Here is a 14,783-nt window from a genome sequence, read left to right on the forward strand (position 1 = left end):
TCGGTGTGTGCAGGAAACTTACTGCTAGACTTCACTTTTCTTTACTCTCACGAGACTCCTAGATGAATGTACAGAACAAACTCCTCCACTACAAATTGGTCAACAAACCTGTGTTAATCTACGACTGCTCCAGTTGGAACTATCCTGACATTAAGAGATTTCAGAAAACTCTCCACGTCCTATTAGAATCGACTTCGTCCATGGAGATATCTTCCATAATCCCAGTACACTTCTTTATCGAATACCATCTGCTGGAACTCTTCTCCACTGTCACGAAATAGCCACCTTATCCTTCTATTCCTTACAGATACTAAATAATTAAACATATCCTTCTCATTTTCCATTAGCTACAGGTTTTTCACTCTCTTTTTTCTTGCATATCCTTTCTTTCTATCTAAAAGGTAAACATGTAAGAAGGTTATAATGTTTCTTTGAATTGAAACTTTTTTGTTCTTGTATGATATTTTCAAATTAAGTTTATCCATCTTAGTTCAGCTTTCGCCACAAATTTTAGAAAAGGATTCGAGCGAAATGCTAAATCATATGCAAAGAACGTGAAGATCGTTCTTCTTGAACAATTTTCATGAAAGTAGAGCACCTCCGTGAGATCTGTAACTACTTCCTAAATAGGCAGGGCTGGTTAACCATGGCAATAAACCTTAGTAGTTGCGTAAAATCAATTTTAGTTTAAACAAAAAACTTTGTGGACATTTAAAGACTGCTTGAGTGAACTTGACGTTGTTAAGTCCATAGCAATGAAAACAAGGTATTGCATTAAAAAAAAAAAAAAAGCACGTGCTTAAGAACAGTGACAACTAAAAGCAACAAGACAAACCACACAAAATCAACCTCCATCCAGGACTGATAAATCATATTGTACATCTCAAGGTTGCCAGATCCACTAAATTCAGAATTTTGCTTTTAGCTTTAAACTTACCTTACCGCATGAAAGAGAATTGTGTTGTATTTAAGTTAGAGAAGTTGTATGTTTGTAGGAAAGGGGGAACCCAAGGCTCAAGAAATTATTGGGGAGTGCCCCAGGACTAAAGCAGCGAATGAATGATTTTATTATTACAATTATTGCAGAGTCATAGCCCTACAGAATGGCATGGATCTATTCTAAAGAGAGCACCATTCTATCCTATCTTCGGTTTTTTGCCGCCATCTTCTAATCGCTCTGTCTTTGCAGATCACTTTCTGCGTCATCCAACCTTCACAGAGGCGACTTCTGCGCGGCTACCTCTCATTGTCCCATAATGCTCTTATGAGATGAATTGTCTGAAAGAAAAAAGGATAAGGCCTTCTAGCTGCAAGTGGAAACCCTACTAAGGCAAAATCGCGATCAAAGTAAAAGTAACTAAATCTGGCAACCTTAAATGGTGAAAGACACAAAAAAAAAAACACATAATTTTTGTGCAAAAATAAATCTTTGCAAACTTACCTGCAATGATCATCATGCAAATGGTGAAAATCTTTTCATTGTCAGTTTCCGCAGCCACATTACCAAACCCTACGCTGGTCATACAAGTCATCGTGAAATACAAAGCGGTCACATACATAGTCTTCCTGGATGGACCATTTATCAATTCCAATGTGGTCGATCCATTCGTCCAAATATATGAGTACGGTGTTTGGGTAACATTGGCGAGTTTCCACAACCAAGAGTATTGCAAACCGTTATCTGCATCAGAACGACCTGGTAACATGCTTGTGTTAGTATTCATAATAACTCTTTTAAGTTATTATGCTAATTATTCAATATTCTTTTAATTTAAGGCGTATATACTGCTAAGGACATATTGACCACCTAGTTTTCAGTACACTGTCGGTTCCCTGATCTCCTTCAATTTTCAATTCTTTTAGCTTAAATCTACAACAGTACGATGCACAAATAACCACAGCTACACTTTTAAATTTCATCTAAACGCAACGATGTAACTTAACATCGTTAATTGACCTAAAATTGCTGTTTTTTACGAAACTAACTCATAAAACCTCAACCTCCGAAGTAGTTACGTGAAGTGTAACTGCAGCTAACCTGCAGTATGAGAGTCTCGGGAAGGACTAACTTCCATCCTTAGTCAAACGACTAAACTTCTAAACACAGCTCCACACAGTTCATAACCCCCCCAAGCGTAATAGTAGATTATCCTGCATCATACTTCATCTCATCTTAGATATGAGTGTTGTCCCAAACACACTCGGGTGCAAAAAATTTGTCTTTTGTTGCGGGCGGAGTATTACTGACGCGTTTTAGCGTCCAAGTGTAATGTTGGTCTTTTTTTTGCACTCGCGTGAATTACACTTATTAACAAAAAAAAAAAATAAATAAATAATAATAATAATAACTTATTCTAGATAAAACCTGAATTCTTACCTATGGAATACCAAATGCAGGCCAACCAATGAGCCACCAGCATGTAGAAACACAACAGCAAAATCAACATGGCCGCCCCATATTCTAAATACCTATCTAGTTTGCGAACTACACGGCCAAGTCGCAACAGTCTGACCACTTTCAGCGCGCTGAACAGGCTGCCAATACCCTGGTTGGATTTGGACACACAAACATTCCAAAAATATACTTACATCTTTTCAACTAAAACATCTGTTTTTAAAAAAGAAAAGAAAATGAGGAATAAAACAACACTAAGTTTTATTTTGTTTATTCAAAAAAGAAAAAAACTTTTATTAAAATGATTATGTACTTTTTGCTAATATATTTTGAAATTCTAAAGTTGCATGCTTGAGTAAATTTTATCTAAATTTATTAAATTGTGAATAAAATCCTTGTTTTCTACAAACTTTAAAATTGCTAACAAATATTTCTCATTTTTAAAAATAATAATTTTAATTCATGCAATTAAAAAAGATAAATGCAGGATGACGTAAAGGTGTTTTTATCAATTGAAAACGAAAATTGCATGAAATTATTGAAAATTAACGGGTGCTTTTCATTGCTATCTAAGTTTTGTTTTTTTCTTTTTTTTGCTATCAGGTTATAATTTTTTTAAAAATAGGTTGAATTTTTTTTTTTTCATAAATAATAACTTTAAATACAAAAACTTCTAAACTTTATTTGTTTTTTTCATGATAATCTTTTCACTGGGGGATGACGTCAAGTGATGCTAAGAAACTTACTCGCAGACTACTCAGAATGGGTCATAGAGTTGAATCTTTGAAGTCCACGAAAAAGTAGTTCATGGAAAATAAGTAGATTTTCTCTAAACTTGATTGTGAAACTTTGTTACGAGTTAAGTGTTAAGGTGGGCTAATCGGATCTAATTTGGATCTTTTGGATTTTCAAAAGAAATTTGCTAGGGGGAAGCAAGTTATTGATTGAATACAATTATTGATTCTTTGGTTTAAAGATATAATCTTGGACTGACCGGCTTCTACGCTTGGAGTCAGCATTATGCTGAACCCATTTTTGTGGACAGCTTTGAATGGATTTGCAACCTTCAATGGATGTCTTCTTCAGAGATCTTGAAGCGAAAATCTCAAATAATATGACCCACCAGAACTAGTGGAGTCCATCAAGGCTTGGGACGCTACTAACTGAACATGTCAATAAAAGAAACCTCTCACTATCTGGTAGATGGAAGAATACAAGCCACTTATGAACTTTGAAACAGCCTTGAAAAAGACCAGATACTTGACAAGAACTACAGGTTAATGAATGAACTAAGTCGGTGTAACTAAGAGTAACAAACATGCTGTAACAATTGCAGTTTGAATTTGGTGCGGTAACCATTTTCCTCGACATAAACTTTGTGAAAAAGAGTAGAAGTTTTTGAATTTGTGTTTGCTAGTGTAATTAAAAGGAAAATGCATAATTATAAGACTTTGGCAATACAAGTCCTACTGTATTTTCCATGCTGAATATAGAGAGGGAAAACCTTGTCTCGTAGAATCATAATGAAAAGGAAAATGGGACCTTCGAATAATCACTAAGCCACAAGTGAAACCATATATTTGTTTACACAGCTTACAGCTACGTTCTCTTACGTTGTGGACAAAATCCGGGCACTGAAAATTCGACTTCTGGGCAAGGTAAGATGTCACGGCACACTTTTAATAATATTTCAGGTAGTGCAGCCATCTTCACCAGAAACAATAGTTTGAGATTCCTTGATAACGAAAAAGTAGTTTTTTACCAATAGGATTTTGAATTAGTTTGTGCGTATGTGAATCCGCACCGTAACTTAAAAATAAAAAAAATCATAATTCTAATTTGCAGTTTGGTTAGGTGACATCAGAAACTGGACAATTACGATTTTCTTTCTATTTCAGTGCATTATACAATTTGGCATTTTTTCTTAAGCATTTTTTTGGGCCGAATTCGATTAAGTGCTCTTCTGTCGTGGGGATTCGTTCAGTTTCCTCTTTACCAGTAAAATTCCCACGAACATTTTACATATCCATGAAAAATTACAAAATATTTATTAAATTAAACTCCCTTAAAAAGTTGGGCTACATCCAAGGCTAATTTTTCTGCCCTCAAGTTACCTTCTATCCCTGCATTTGTAAATTTGTAATTCACCAAAATTAGTTGTTTGTTAAAAATATTAATAACAATCGTATTGCCAAAATCTTATTTGTTATTCATTTAATCGTGAAAGTGCCAAAAGTTTAATAATAATAACGAAAAAATAGTGCATCATTCCATTTACTAAAAAAAAAAATTTAGTGATTAAACAATTGGCTAAAATTTGAAATATATATTTATAAAAGGGTTAACAAATTATAATATAAGTGTGAACATTGATATTGTTTTATGTTAAAAACCTCAAATATTTATCTATTGAGGATAACCTCAAAAGTCATTTTTGTAAAAAGTTCCAGAAAAAATTTGTAAAATTCTCTTCTTCACTTTAAGTGTTTTAAATTAATAAAATAAATTAAATCATTAAACAACACGACTTTATTTTATGAAATTAATTTTAGAGTTTCTTTATAAAAAACTGAAATTAAGGATAAAAAAAAAATAACTAAAGAATGTTATCGATTAAGAATGATCGATTAGATTTATTACCGACAAACATTTGTGTGGCCAAAAGTGAAAATACAATAAACTTAGATTTTACCTGTTTAGGAACTAGTATCTGTTGTGGTTCTTGGTTTTTTTGGTAATCCTATTTGGATTTGATGGTGTTAGGAACAAAACAAAACTTGTAACCTTTTTTTTTTTTTATAAAACAAAAATAGTTATTGTCAGGTTATCTAATTTCTACTGGTTTAGTTACTGAGAACAATGGTAGAATTATTATGTTTAACAGCTACTCTCAAATATCTGAACTAATAAATAACCTGTAAAAAATAAACTTACAAATTTTATGCATTAATTTTGTACAAGATCTAAGTAGGTGTAGACATTTGATAGTTATCAGAGGCGTTAAACTGATTTGAAGATAATGAGCGGATATTTTGAAAGCGATCACGTTGATTCTTTTAGTCTTGTGAACTATACGGAGCAGAATGTGCACGAGAGACAGGACAACCCTATAAAGTTGATCAAGACTGATGACTCAATATAATAATACCACAGTAAAAGTTATGGTCCAAGGAGGTAATTCTTATGAAATCCCTTTGAAAGTTGGATTGAAACAGGATGATCTAAATTCTGTTTAACATAATTTAGAAATACGGAAAAACTGTGTCAATCCACAAATTCCATTGGCTGTATTTGTAATTCTCAAATCTAGTATCTGTCCTCAGACAATGATGCCGGAAGTAATTTGACAACTATTAGACGAGGAAGCTCAAAAGCCTCATTCACCCAGCAGCAGAGAACATGCAGTGGACTCTTATCACTTAAACTCCACTTAGGAAAGAAGAGAATCTGTGAGAAGAGGAAGTCACCGCGATCTTTAGGGGTCTACAGAAACATCCCCTGCATACCAAGGTTAATTCAAAGCGTGCAGGCAAGTCCAATTTTCTTTTTAATAGTAGTGAGGGCCTAATTAGAATATTAATCTACTGCTAATTAGTCAAACAATAGCTTCAAATACAAAGATCGGTTCGAGTAGAAGATTTTGTAAGCCTACAGTTTCCATCTGGCAGCACCGCGATTACTCTTACGGCCTCACAGTCGTGGTTGACCCTTAGTGAGGGTCCCCTCCTTCATAAGTCTTTGTTCGGTAGAATTACGCTGCATTGTCGTAGATTTGCTGCAAACCCTGAATGTAAAGGGCTTATTTGGCCATAGATCTGGCCTAGTAAAGGTTTATTCTAACCTTACCGAACCAGTTCCGCTTTGCTTTTAAGCACCTCGTTAACCTGTTACCCAGAATGGGTCCCCAGTACAAGAAAATAGCAGCTGTTGGCCAACATAAAGTGTATCTCTAAAACATGAGCATCAAGTCGATACAATTCTAAATAAACACCAACAGTTGCCTTATTTTTGAAAAAAACAGATCTCAAAGAATGCTTTCAGGTCAAACGAAAGTAAGTAGCCCCTACCAAAGAGGTCCCCCTGAATAAGATTTCATCGGCAGATCAGGGTTAACTCGTTCTTCCACGTATTTTAAGCTTGCAGCTTTATTCCCTTAGATCTCTTTTTCAGATATTAACAGGATGTACAGGCTAAAGCATGAATCGTTTCCCCCGCTTATATTTGAGCTCAGATTCTTGAAGCTTCGGTTTTCATTCTACAATACTAGGTCAAATATATTCCGGGCAGACTTCATACAACTAATGGCTAAAATTAAAAATAATTCTACTGTATAATTCCTTCATAAATGATGAAGGTATTCTATTAATTAATTATTTATTATAATACATTTACAGTTTAACAGAGATAGGAGATAGAGAAAGTGAAAGATGAACTATTAAAAGAGTACTATCTATGCTATTTTAAAAAAAAGTATATTCTATTGGTGCTGAAGCTAAATTGGTATTAAATTAAGGAAATAATAAAATGCAAAAGCAAAAATAAATTTAAGTCAATAAATACCTAATTTATTAACCAATTCTGTTAAGATGTATCTACAAGTAATTTTATTTTTTTTTAAATCTGCATTACCAAAGAACACTACAGTAATTAATCTGTACATTATTTAAATTAGTAGATAATCTTATTTACAAAGCGCTTTATTTTGAAAATTGAACTTAAATGTTTTGTCTTAAATAAATAAGTAATAATGATTGATTTTTACATTAAATTTGTCTTGAATTAGAGGCCCTAAATCGTTTTGCTGGACAAAATAGTCTTTCGCTACTCAATTTGAACAATATATGGTTTGCGTGTAACAATTTTAGAATCAATTATTTATTTTCATTCTCTAAATGTTATTGATTAGGGTATGATCAAATTTTTTGTTTTAGGAAGTCGATTAAGTGAAAAAAGAAAAAGATGACAGATTGATTTCTTGATGGTTGTACTTCTTGAAGAATCTACTCGACTAAAATGGTCTAAATCGGATCCTTTTCGCTTTGAGCCAAGAATGAATGGCCAAGTGTGCTAATGTCTCTTCGGCAAGGACTGATTTTGAAGAGGAAGAACGTCTCTGCATTGGCCTCTTTTGTCTTCTTGGAAGCACTGCTTTTTTTTTTTTTTTTACCGTCCTGGGCTGATTGAAGAGGAGATGCTGCAATCTATCTGGAATAGTACCAGAACACACTCCAGTAGAAGTAGCCTAAACGCTGTCATACCCGTAAGAGAGCTAACCGGTCAATTGTTTGGCTAAAAAATGTAAATCAGTTTATCAATTTAGAAATCGGAAGTACTCGTGTTTTGTTTAGGAATGTCTTCCTCCCAGATCCGTAATCATGAACATAGAAGTTATTTACTCTTTGTCGGCCAACCAAGGTCATTTCTATTCAGAAGAACTTCTTTGGAATAGAATTATATATTTTCCTAGATTTTCCTGTATACTATCGCTGACAAAGTGAATTGTATATATTTTCGAAATATTATTATAAACGATTTTTTTATTGTTAGCTTTTAGATACAATTTGACTAAAAGTAACATCCTCCACACAATCGAATACAACGAAAACTTTCTGCATTAAAACTCCAGCCCACAGCTCATCAACTGCATCCAAACACTCACACTTCATCGTGCGAGTGCATGGTCCGACGATACGCAAAGATCTCCTAATGATTTCTGACTGTGCAGTTAGTAAGCAGAACTCCGAAATGCCAAAGCTTAGGCCGACGTGTTGCCGAGCTCCGTTACTTCATTTTAATTAATTTTACCTGTGTGTAATATAATATACATACACATACGAGGGTCGTTTGAAAAGTCCGTGCAAAGTCAGAGAGATAGCACCACTGGCGCGTATCGAGGTTATGTTTAGTTAGTAGCATCTCTTGGAAGAACACACACCAAGTTTCAGCCAGATCGGTCTATTTCTTTGTGTTTGGCATTCGTTTGAATCGAGGAAGTCGAGTGATTTTCAGAAAATGGACGAAAAAGAATTTCGTGTGTTGATTAAACACTACTTTATGAAAGGCTTGATAAACATTATGGTGACTCTGCACCTTCGATTAGAACAGTTTATTAGTGGTTTCAAAATTTTCGGAGTGGCCATATGGGCCCAAGTGACGCTGAACGTTCTGGACGCCCTGTTGAGGTTACTACTCCAGAAATCATTGATAAAATCCATGATATGGTGATGGATGACAGAAGAGTGAAGGTGCGTGAGATTGCTAGTGCTGTGGGCATCTCGAATGAACGGGTACATAATATTTTGCATCAACATTTGGACATGACAAAGCTATCCGCAAGATGGGTGCCGCGGATTGCTCACGATTGACCAAAAACGAAATCGTGTGAAGTGTTGCAAGGACGGTTTGCAGCTGTTCCAGAAGAATCCGCAGGACTTTAAGCGTCGTTTCGTCACTGTGGATGAAACATGGATACATCACTACACTCCTGAGATCAAAGAACAATCTAAACAATGGGTTACCTTGGGGGAATCTGCGCCAAAAAAGGCGAAGACCGTTCCTTCGCCCGGAAAGATTATGGCGACTGTCTTTTGGGATTCGCAAGGAATAATCCTCATCGACTATCTGGAAAAGGGTAAAACTATTACAGGTGCATATTATTCATCGTTATTGGACCGTTTGAAAACCGAGCTGCAAGAAAAACGCCCACGATTGGCCCACAAAAAAGTCCTTTTCCATCACGACAACGCACCAGCTCACACCTCAGCAGTTGTGGTCGCAAAATTAATGGAAATAGGGTTCCAACTCGTTTCACATCCCCCCTATTCTCCAGACTTGGCTCCCTCGGACTACTATTTGTTCCCCAATATGAAGAAATGGCTGGCGGGAAAAAGATTTTATTCAAACGAGGAGGTGATTGCAGAAACGAATGGCTATTTTACAGACATGGACAAATCCTATTATTCGGAAAGGATCAACAAACTAGAGCAGCGTTGGACGAAGTGTATAAGCCTAAAAGGAGACTATGTTGAAAAATAAAAAAGGTTTACCCCAAAAAATTAAGTAGTTTTTATTTTTGCACGGACTTTTCAAACGTCCCTCGTATATTTATTACAATTAACCCATTTAATTAATGAAAGCTAACTGCATCTTTAGCTTTCACCCACTCTAAGCCTTGGTGTTTATCTTATAAATATGGATGATGATTTAAGTAAATAGAAAATTTTATATATTTACAGAGCAGAGAGAATAAAAAACTGTAGTTGAGAAAGAGATGAAGGGAAATTGTGTGAGATTTTTCATTTTGAACATTTGTTTTCACTTTTTCTTTTAAAGATCAGAAGAGCTATGTAAAGTACGAGTATATGTGGTTATAATAATTCTACACGAACATGAATCAATGGTTCACACTTACATTGTTGGATAACAAGGAGTCGTCGTCAGTGTTGAGTATACAGTTAGCAGATGATTGGCTGGCGCCCACCGAATTACTTACGTCTTCGTCATGATCGAAAGCGTTGAACACATCATACGGCAGACAGGAGAGCAGGTCGATCACAAACCATGATCTTAGATAATTCATGCGTATCACTTTTGGATCGGATACCACTTCACCACCGGGACCGACAAACGTTGTATGAAAGTTGAGCACAATATCAATGAAGAATATCACGTCAACAATGGAATCGACCACCAACAATGATACATCTTCGGAGGTTTTATTCTTGAACGCTACATTGTATGGTACCATGATGGCCGTATAGAAGGTTAAACACAATATCACCCAATCCCATATCGCTTTGAACGCACAATAATGTAAGAGTATGTGCGGTGGTGTTTTTGGAGCCTCTTGGCGATATTGTGGCATAACGTCTGCATTCAGGGACATCATCTGCAACAAAATAAATTATAATTTCTTTTTTACTAAGCTGTGAATAATTATAGATAATGATCAAATCAAAAATGTTTACAAAACATAATAAAATTTCTATAAAAAAAAAAAACACTTACGTGAGCAAGATGAGACTGTTTGGATGTATCCTTCAAGTTTGGTAAATGCGACGAAAACTGAGACACCAAAACCGATCTGCTTCTTGTCACTGATCGAGCCAGTTTTGCAAATTTGCTTAAACCTGCAAGGCAAAATTAATATCTTGTTTAGTTACAAACGTAACTAGGTACTTCATCCTAAGTAATCAGAGACTTGAATAGAAGTGACTAAATGGACCTTCAGCAAAATGGAAACACTATTCTTCAATGACGCTTGAAACCAAAGCAGCAAAGGGTTAAATGCTACACTAAGCAAATCCGAAGAAAAAAACTACATGAGCCCAAAACAAAATTCTTGACATAGACTTGAACCTTCTAAGATTATGAGCAGTTACGAACTATTCAGGTCAAATAGCCTAGGCTCTTCCAGCGGCTTCCGATCACAGTTCAACTTAGGCTTCTCAAAAAACCAAACAACTAGGCAGGAGATGAACGAGTGAATCTTTCCACTTTGAAAATCCACAAAGGGACAATATTGAGCTCATTTATTGAGAAGGCTATTTAGGCCTGATTTCGGGAGTAATTTTCTGGAAGATTCCAGAAAAAGCCCAAGGAAAAAATGAAAGGGTTGTACATACTTCGGGTTTTAGTCTCATTTATTTGTCCAGTTCTTTTAAAGCACCTTTTTTTTTAGATGCAACTGAGATGGAATTGTAGATTTGTAAGAGCCATTACTGGATGGAGGCATGAATAAAAAGACTGTATCTTCAAAAGTGTAGTGCCATCAATGCTTCGAGGATATCTGCAATGAATATAGTTTTATGATGGGAAGTTGTAAACCGTCTTGGAGCACATTGGCAAGACAGAAAGGCCTAAAAGTGGAGATCGATTTTAATTTTCTAAAATAATCTAAGGACAAATAGGACTTCAAAATAAGATAATTATATTAATTTCAATGAAATGCCTCTCACCTCCCTTGGTGTCTTCGGTCTCGATGGGCTGTTTGAGTGCGGTGATATCCCTGAATGTCAACAGGAACAGGACGACAAGATCCCTTTCGTTCTTTATAGGAGCTATCTGTAGCAGGAGCCATAATGGAGTTTCTGTTCCACAATTTAAAACAATACAAATTAACAGAAGGATATTTTTTTTTTTTCATATTTACTTGATATTAATTTAAAGTAAGACAGAATTTGTTTTGCCTAATTAAAGAACAATTCTTCTAGAAAGGTGAAAGACATTAACTCGATGGAAACATTTGATGTGTCAGTCCATGGATAAAATAATCTGAATAAAAAATATTTTGGTTAAAAAACTAATGACCTAATTCTAAAAAAGTCCTTTACTTCCATTTAGAAGCAATACTTCTAAATGAGGTCGTTATGTACACCAGAGATACACTTACAGGAACTTATCCTTCTTCCCAGCTAAATGATATTTGTTCTTTTTTCTGGGAGATTCTACGAGATCGAAATAAAATAAAACTAACTAACGTCTAAAACATCAAATTCTAATCGTAGACCTTTATTGACTAATAACTGACTGCTAATGTTGGTAGTAACTAGTAACATCCATTTTTTAATTTTTTCTGACATTTTCATTTTTTAACTAATCTACCTTTCATTAAAAAAAAAAAATACTTGCCAGATCGTAAAATTTAAATAATAATAAAGAAAACGTATGTTCTTTTAAATTCGTTATATTAAAAATTAAAATTACTGGGCAAATCAGCCAGTTACATACGTCTTAGGAAAACAAAACAAAACTTTTACATCTTCTTGCAGACGTTATTTCCGAGAGGTATAACATACTCTTAAGATCTAGCCTAATTACATAGAAGCACATTAATCGCTGATTTTGGTACACTTTAAAGGAATTAAATCTAGATTAAGCTCATGATTGGTTTGCAAAGTACTTTGTTCAATCCGAAAGTAGGTAAATACTCCCTTGAAAAACCAGAAAAAATGCAGATAACACAGGGATAAAGCAATATTTAAACAAGATTTAGTCATTTTTCCACTTTTAGTCATCACTTGAATGCACTTTTACCAAGTTGTATTATTTATTTACTATTTATTATTATTTTGTCCACACACATTTACAAAATATTTAGCACGTCAAATATAGTCTGCTTATTTTAATAATAAGTATGTTATATATTTCTTGACTGCTGTGATTTTGTGATATTAAAGAGTTTTAAATTGGCAACAACATAATGACAGTAATAGTAATGGCATAATAATGACCATTTATAACAGCACCTAAACCTCCCTCTGTTTATTAGCGAACTTTGAACTGAATACAAACAACAATGTGAAATTCATACAGTCCATTAGATATTGTTCAGTCCTCCATTTGTGATTCACTATCAGTCCAGCTCGCAAGTAAAAACTTGTCGAGTGTTTTCCTAAATTTTCCATACCCAAGTTTTAATTTAACGCAAAATATTATCATGCATATTGGCCAACATTAAGTTTGGACTCGTGTAACTTTGCCAGCTAATGTCAGGTTATTATTTAGCTAATGTCAGGTTATTATTTCAGTGCTGTATACATTGTAAGAGAATTGCATTGATCTTATTTCTTTATGTGTGTTTCCTTTTAATTTCAGAGCATGCGTATAATTAAATATTGATGCTAGAGTCAATTATATTCAGTCCATGAAGGAGTGGTCTATGGCTTTCTAGAAATTTTTGGTTCATCACCAACCTAATAATTTTTTTCTTCTAGCCATCCAAAAATTAATTTTGAATCAACTGCATCTTACAACTCAATATTTTTCCAATAAACATTTCAGCCTACTTTCACTGCGTGGATTAGTGAGTTAATTGAGTTTTCGGCAGCTGAGCCGGGACGCCCGCTGCGTGACGTCGTTATTTCACTGTGTCGTATTCTAGGATCTTCAGCAAGCATTGATAGATGGTAATAATTACAATTTGTTCAGCACTGAAACATTCCTTACACATCTGATTCGTAAGAAACTCATTGAAGAACGGCAACATAATGAACAAGATCTTTGCTGGAAGATACAATATTTACTATAAGTATAATAAGTAAGTAAAAACAAAAGTACGCTTAACTTTCAAAATTACACTCATAAGTATGGTCTAGGTCCTAATACTATGAAATCCGTATTAGTTATCAACTCTGAGGAGACGGTCCTCGAATTCTCTTTCTCCTTGTAAGGATTATCTTTAATAAATGACTAAAGGTGATACACCGGATTGGCCTAATTCCTTGGTGACCAAAAGAAACAAACTTCTGTATAGAGGTTACTTTTAGGTTATATTAATTTTTGAAGACCGATTCTCACTGCGCCAGCCTATTCCCCAGTAAGTATGTACCACTGTTTCATGTTACAAAATGATGTTATGTAAAATTTAACAGATGAACAAGAGAATAAGATTAAAGTGAGTGTCTACCCCTCCCACTCTCTCAACACAGTCCTTCGATGTGTAAATAGTACTGCATTGCACCATCTGAGGTAGTTCAATTTATTTTTTCTTAAAAAGAAAACTTGTTTATATCTCTTTAACAAAAACTTACAGTTTAAAATGTTAAGTATAAGGGTTGATTAAACGCCAAAAGGTACACAAATCAGCAAGCACCCAACATTTCATTAATTCTTCATTAATATTTAAGTAATTTTACTGCATTAATATTCATTAATATTTTTTAGAATTTATTAGATGTCACAGACCCTTATGCTGGCCATTTTCGTCTACAAAATATTTGTTCAAGTACCACTGTAGATTGACTGTAATATCTAGTTATTTATAATAATCAAACTATTAAATACAGGTTAAAAAGAAAAACGTTATAAAAAAAAAATTATGAGGCTAAAAAATTCAAAACTTTTTTTTATAAAAAAAAATGTAATATGTAATATAAAATAAATAAGATATACATATTTTTAGGACAGCTAATTATTCCAGCATTTTACTATAAGTAAAATTAGGGGGACTAAATTAAATTACAATTGAGAAATGAATAATTGTTGAATAATCTACTTGTTATTAACTGTGTGATATTTGTGCTCACGAATATTTCGGTAAGACGAATTCAAGACAGTAGCCTACTCTAACTTTGTCTTTTTCTACTTTAACATGCATGTACGTATGTGTGATTTGTCATAATTATAACAAAAAATATTGTAAATGAAGTGGCCAGCATAAGGGTCTGTGACATCTAATAAATTCTAAAAAATATTAATGAATATTAATGCAGTAAAATTACTTAAATATTAATGAAGTATTAATGAAATGTTGGGTTACTTGCTGATTTGTGTACCTTTTGGCGTTTAATCAACCCTTATACTTAACATTTTAAACTGTAGGTTTTTGTTAAAGAGATTTTTGTACCTTTTGGATAGATTTTCCTTTTTGTCTATTTTGCAAAGTTAC

General features: G+C 34.1%; 1 protein-coding gene and 1 long non-coding RNA gene across 4 annotated transcripts in view; one reads left to right on the forward strand and one right to left on the reverse strand.

Annotated features, from left to right (window-relative positions):
* eag (potassium voltage-gated channel protein ether a go-go) overlaps positions 1 to 14,783 on the reverse strand; it is a 364,129-nt gene that overhangs the window by 10,224 nt on the left and 339,122 nt on the right. For all 3 annotated transcript variants that reach the window (XM_074126880.1, XM_074126882.1, XM_074126881.1), the window contains 5 exons: positions 11,353 to 11,484; positions 10,403 to 10,524; positions 9,888 to 10,283; positions 2,378 to 2,546; positions 1,442 to 1,696 (listed from right to left, as the gene is read on the reverse strand). In XM_074126880.1, coding sequence (XP_073982981.1) covers positions 1,442 to 1,696; positions 2,378 to 2,546; positions 9,888 to 10,283; positions 10,403 to 10,524; positions 11,353 to 11,484 — 1,074 coding nt within the window. The remainder of the gene's footprint in view (positions 1 to 1,441; positions 1,697 to 2,377; positions 2,547 to 9,887; positions 10,284 to 10,402; positions 10,525 to 11,352; positions 11,485 to 14,783) is intronic.
* LOC141453545 (uncharacterized) lies at positions 5,060 to 7,937 on the forward strand. The gene is made up of 3 exons (XR_012458052.1): positions 5,060 to 5,569; positions 5,719 to 5,928; positions 7,331 to 7,937. It is a non-coding gene; the product is annotated as an uncharacterized lncRNA (long non-coding RNA).

This window comes from Rhodnius prolixus, unplaced genomic scaffold (genome assembly GCF_049639745.1).
Source record: "Rhodnius prolixus isolate KJV_2025 unplaced genomic scaffold, Rpr scaffold_3, whole genome shotgun sequence".
In the NCBI taxonomy this organism is placed as follows: Eukaryota; Metazoa; Arthropoda; class Insecta; order Hemiptera; family Reduviidae; genus Rhodnius; species Rhodnius prolixus.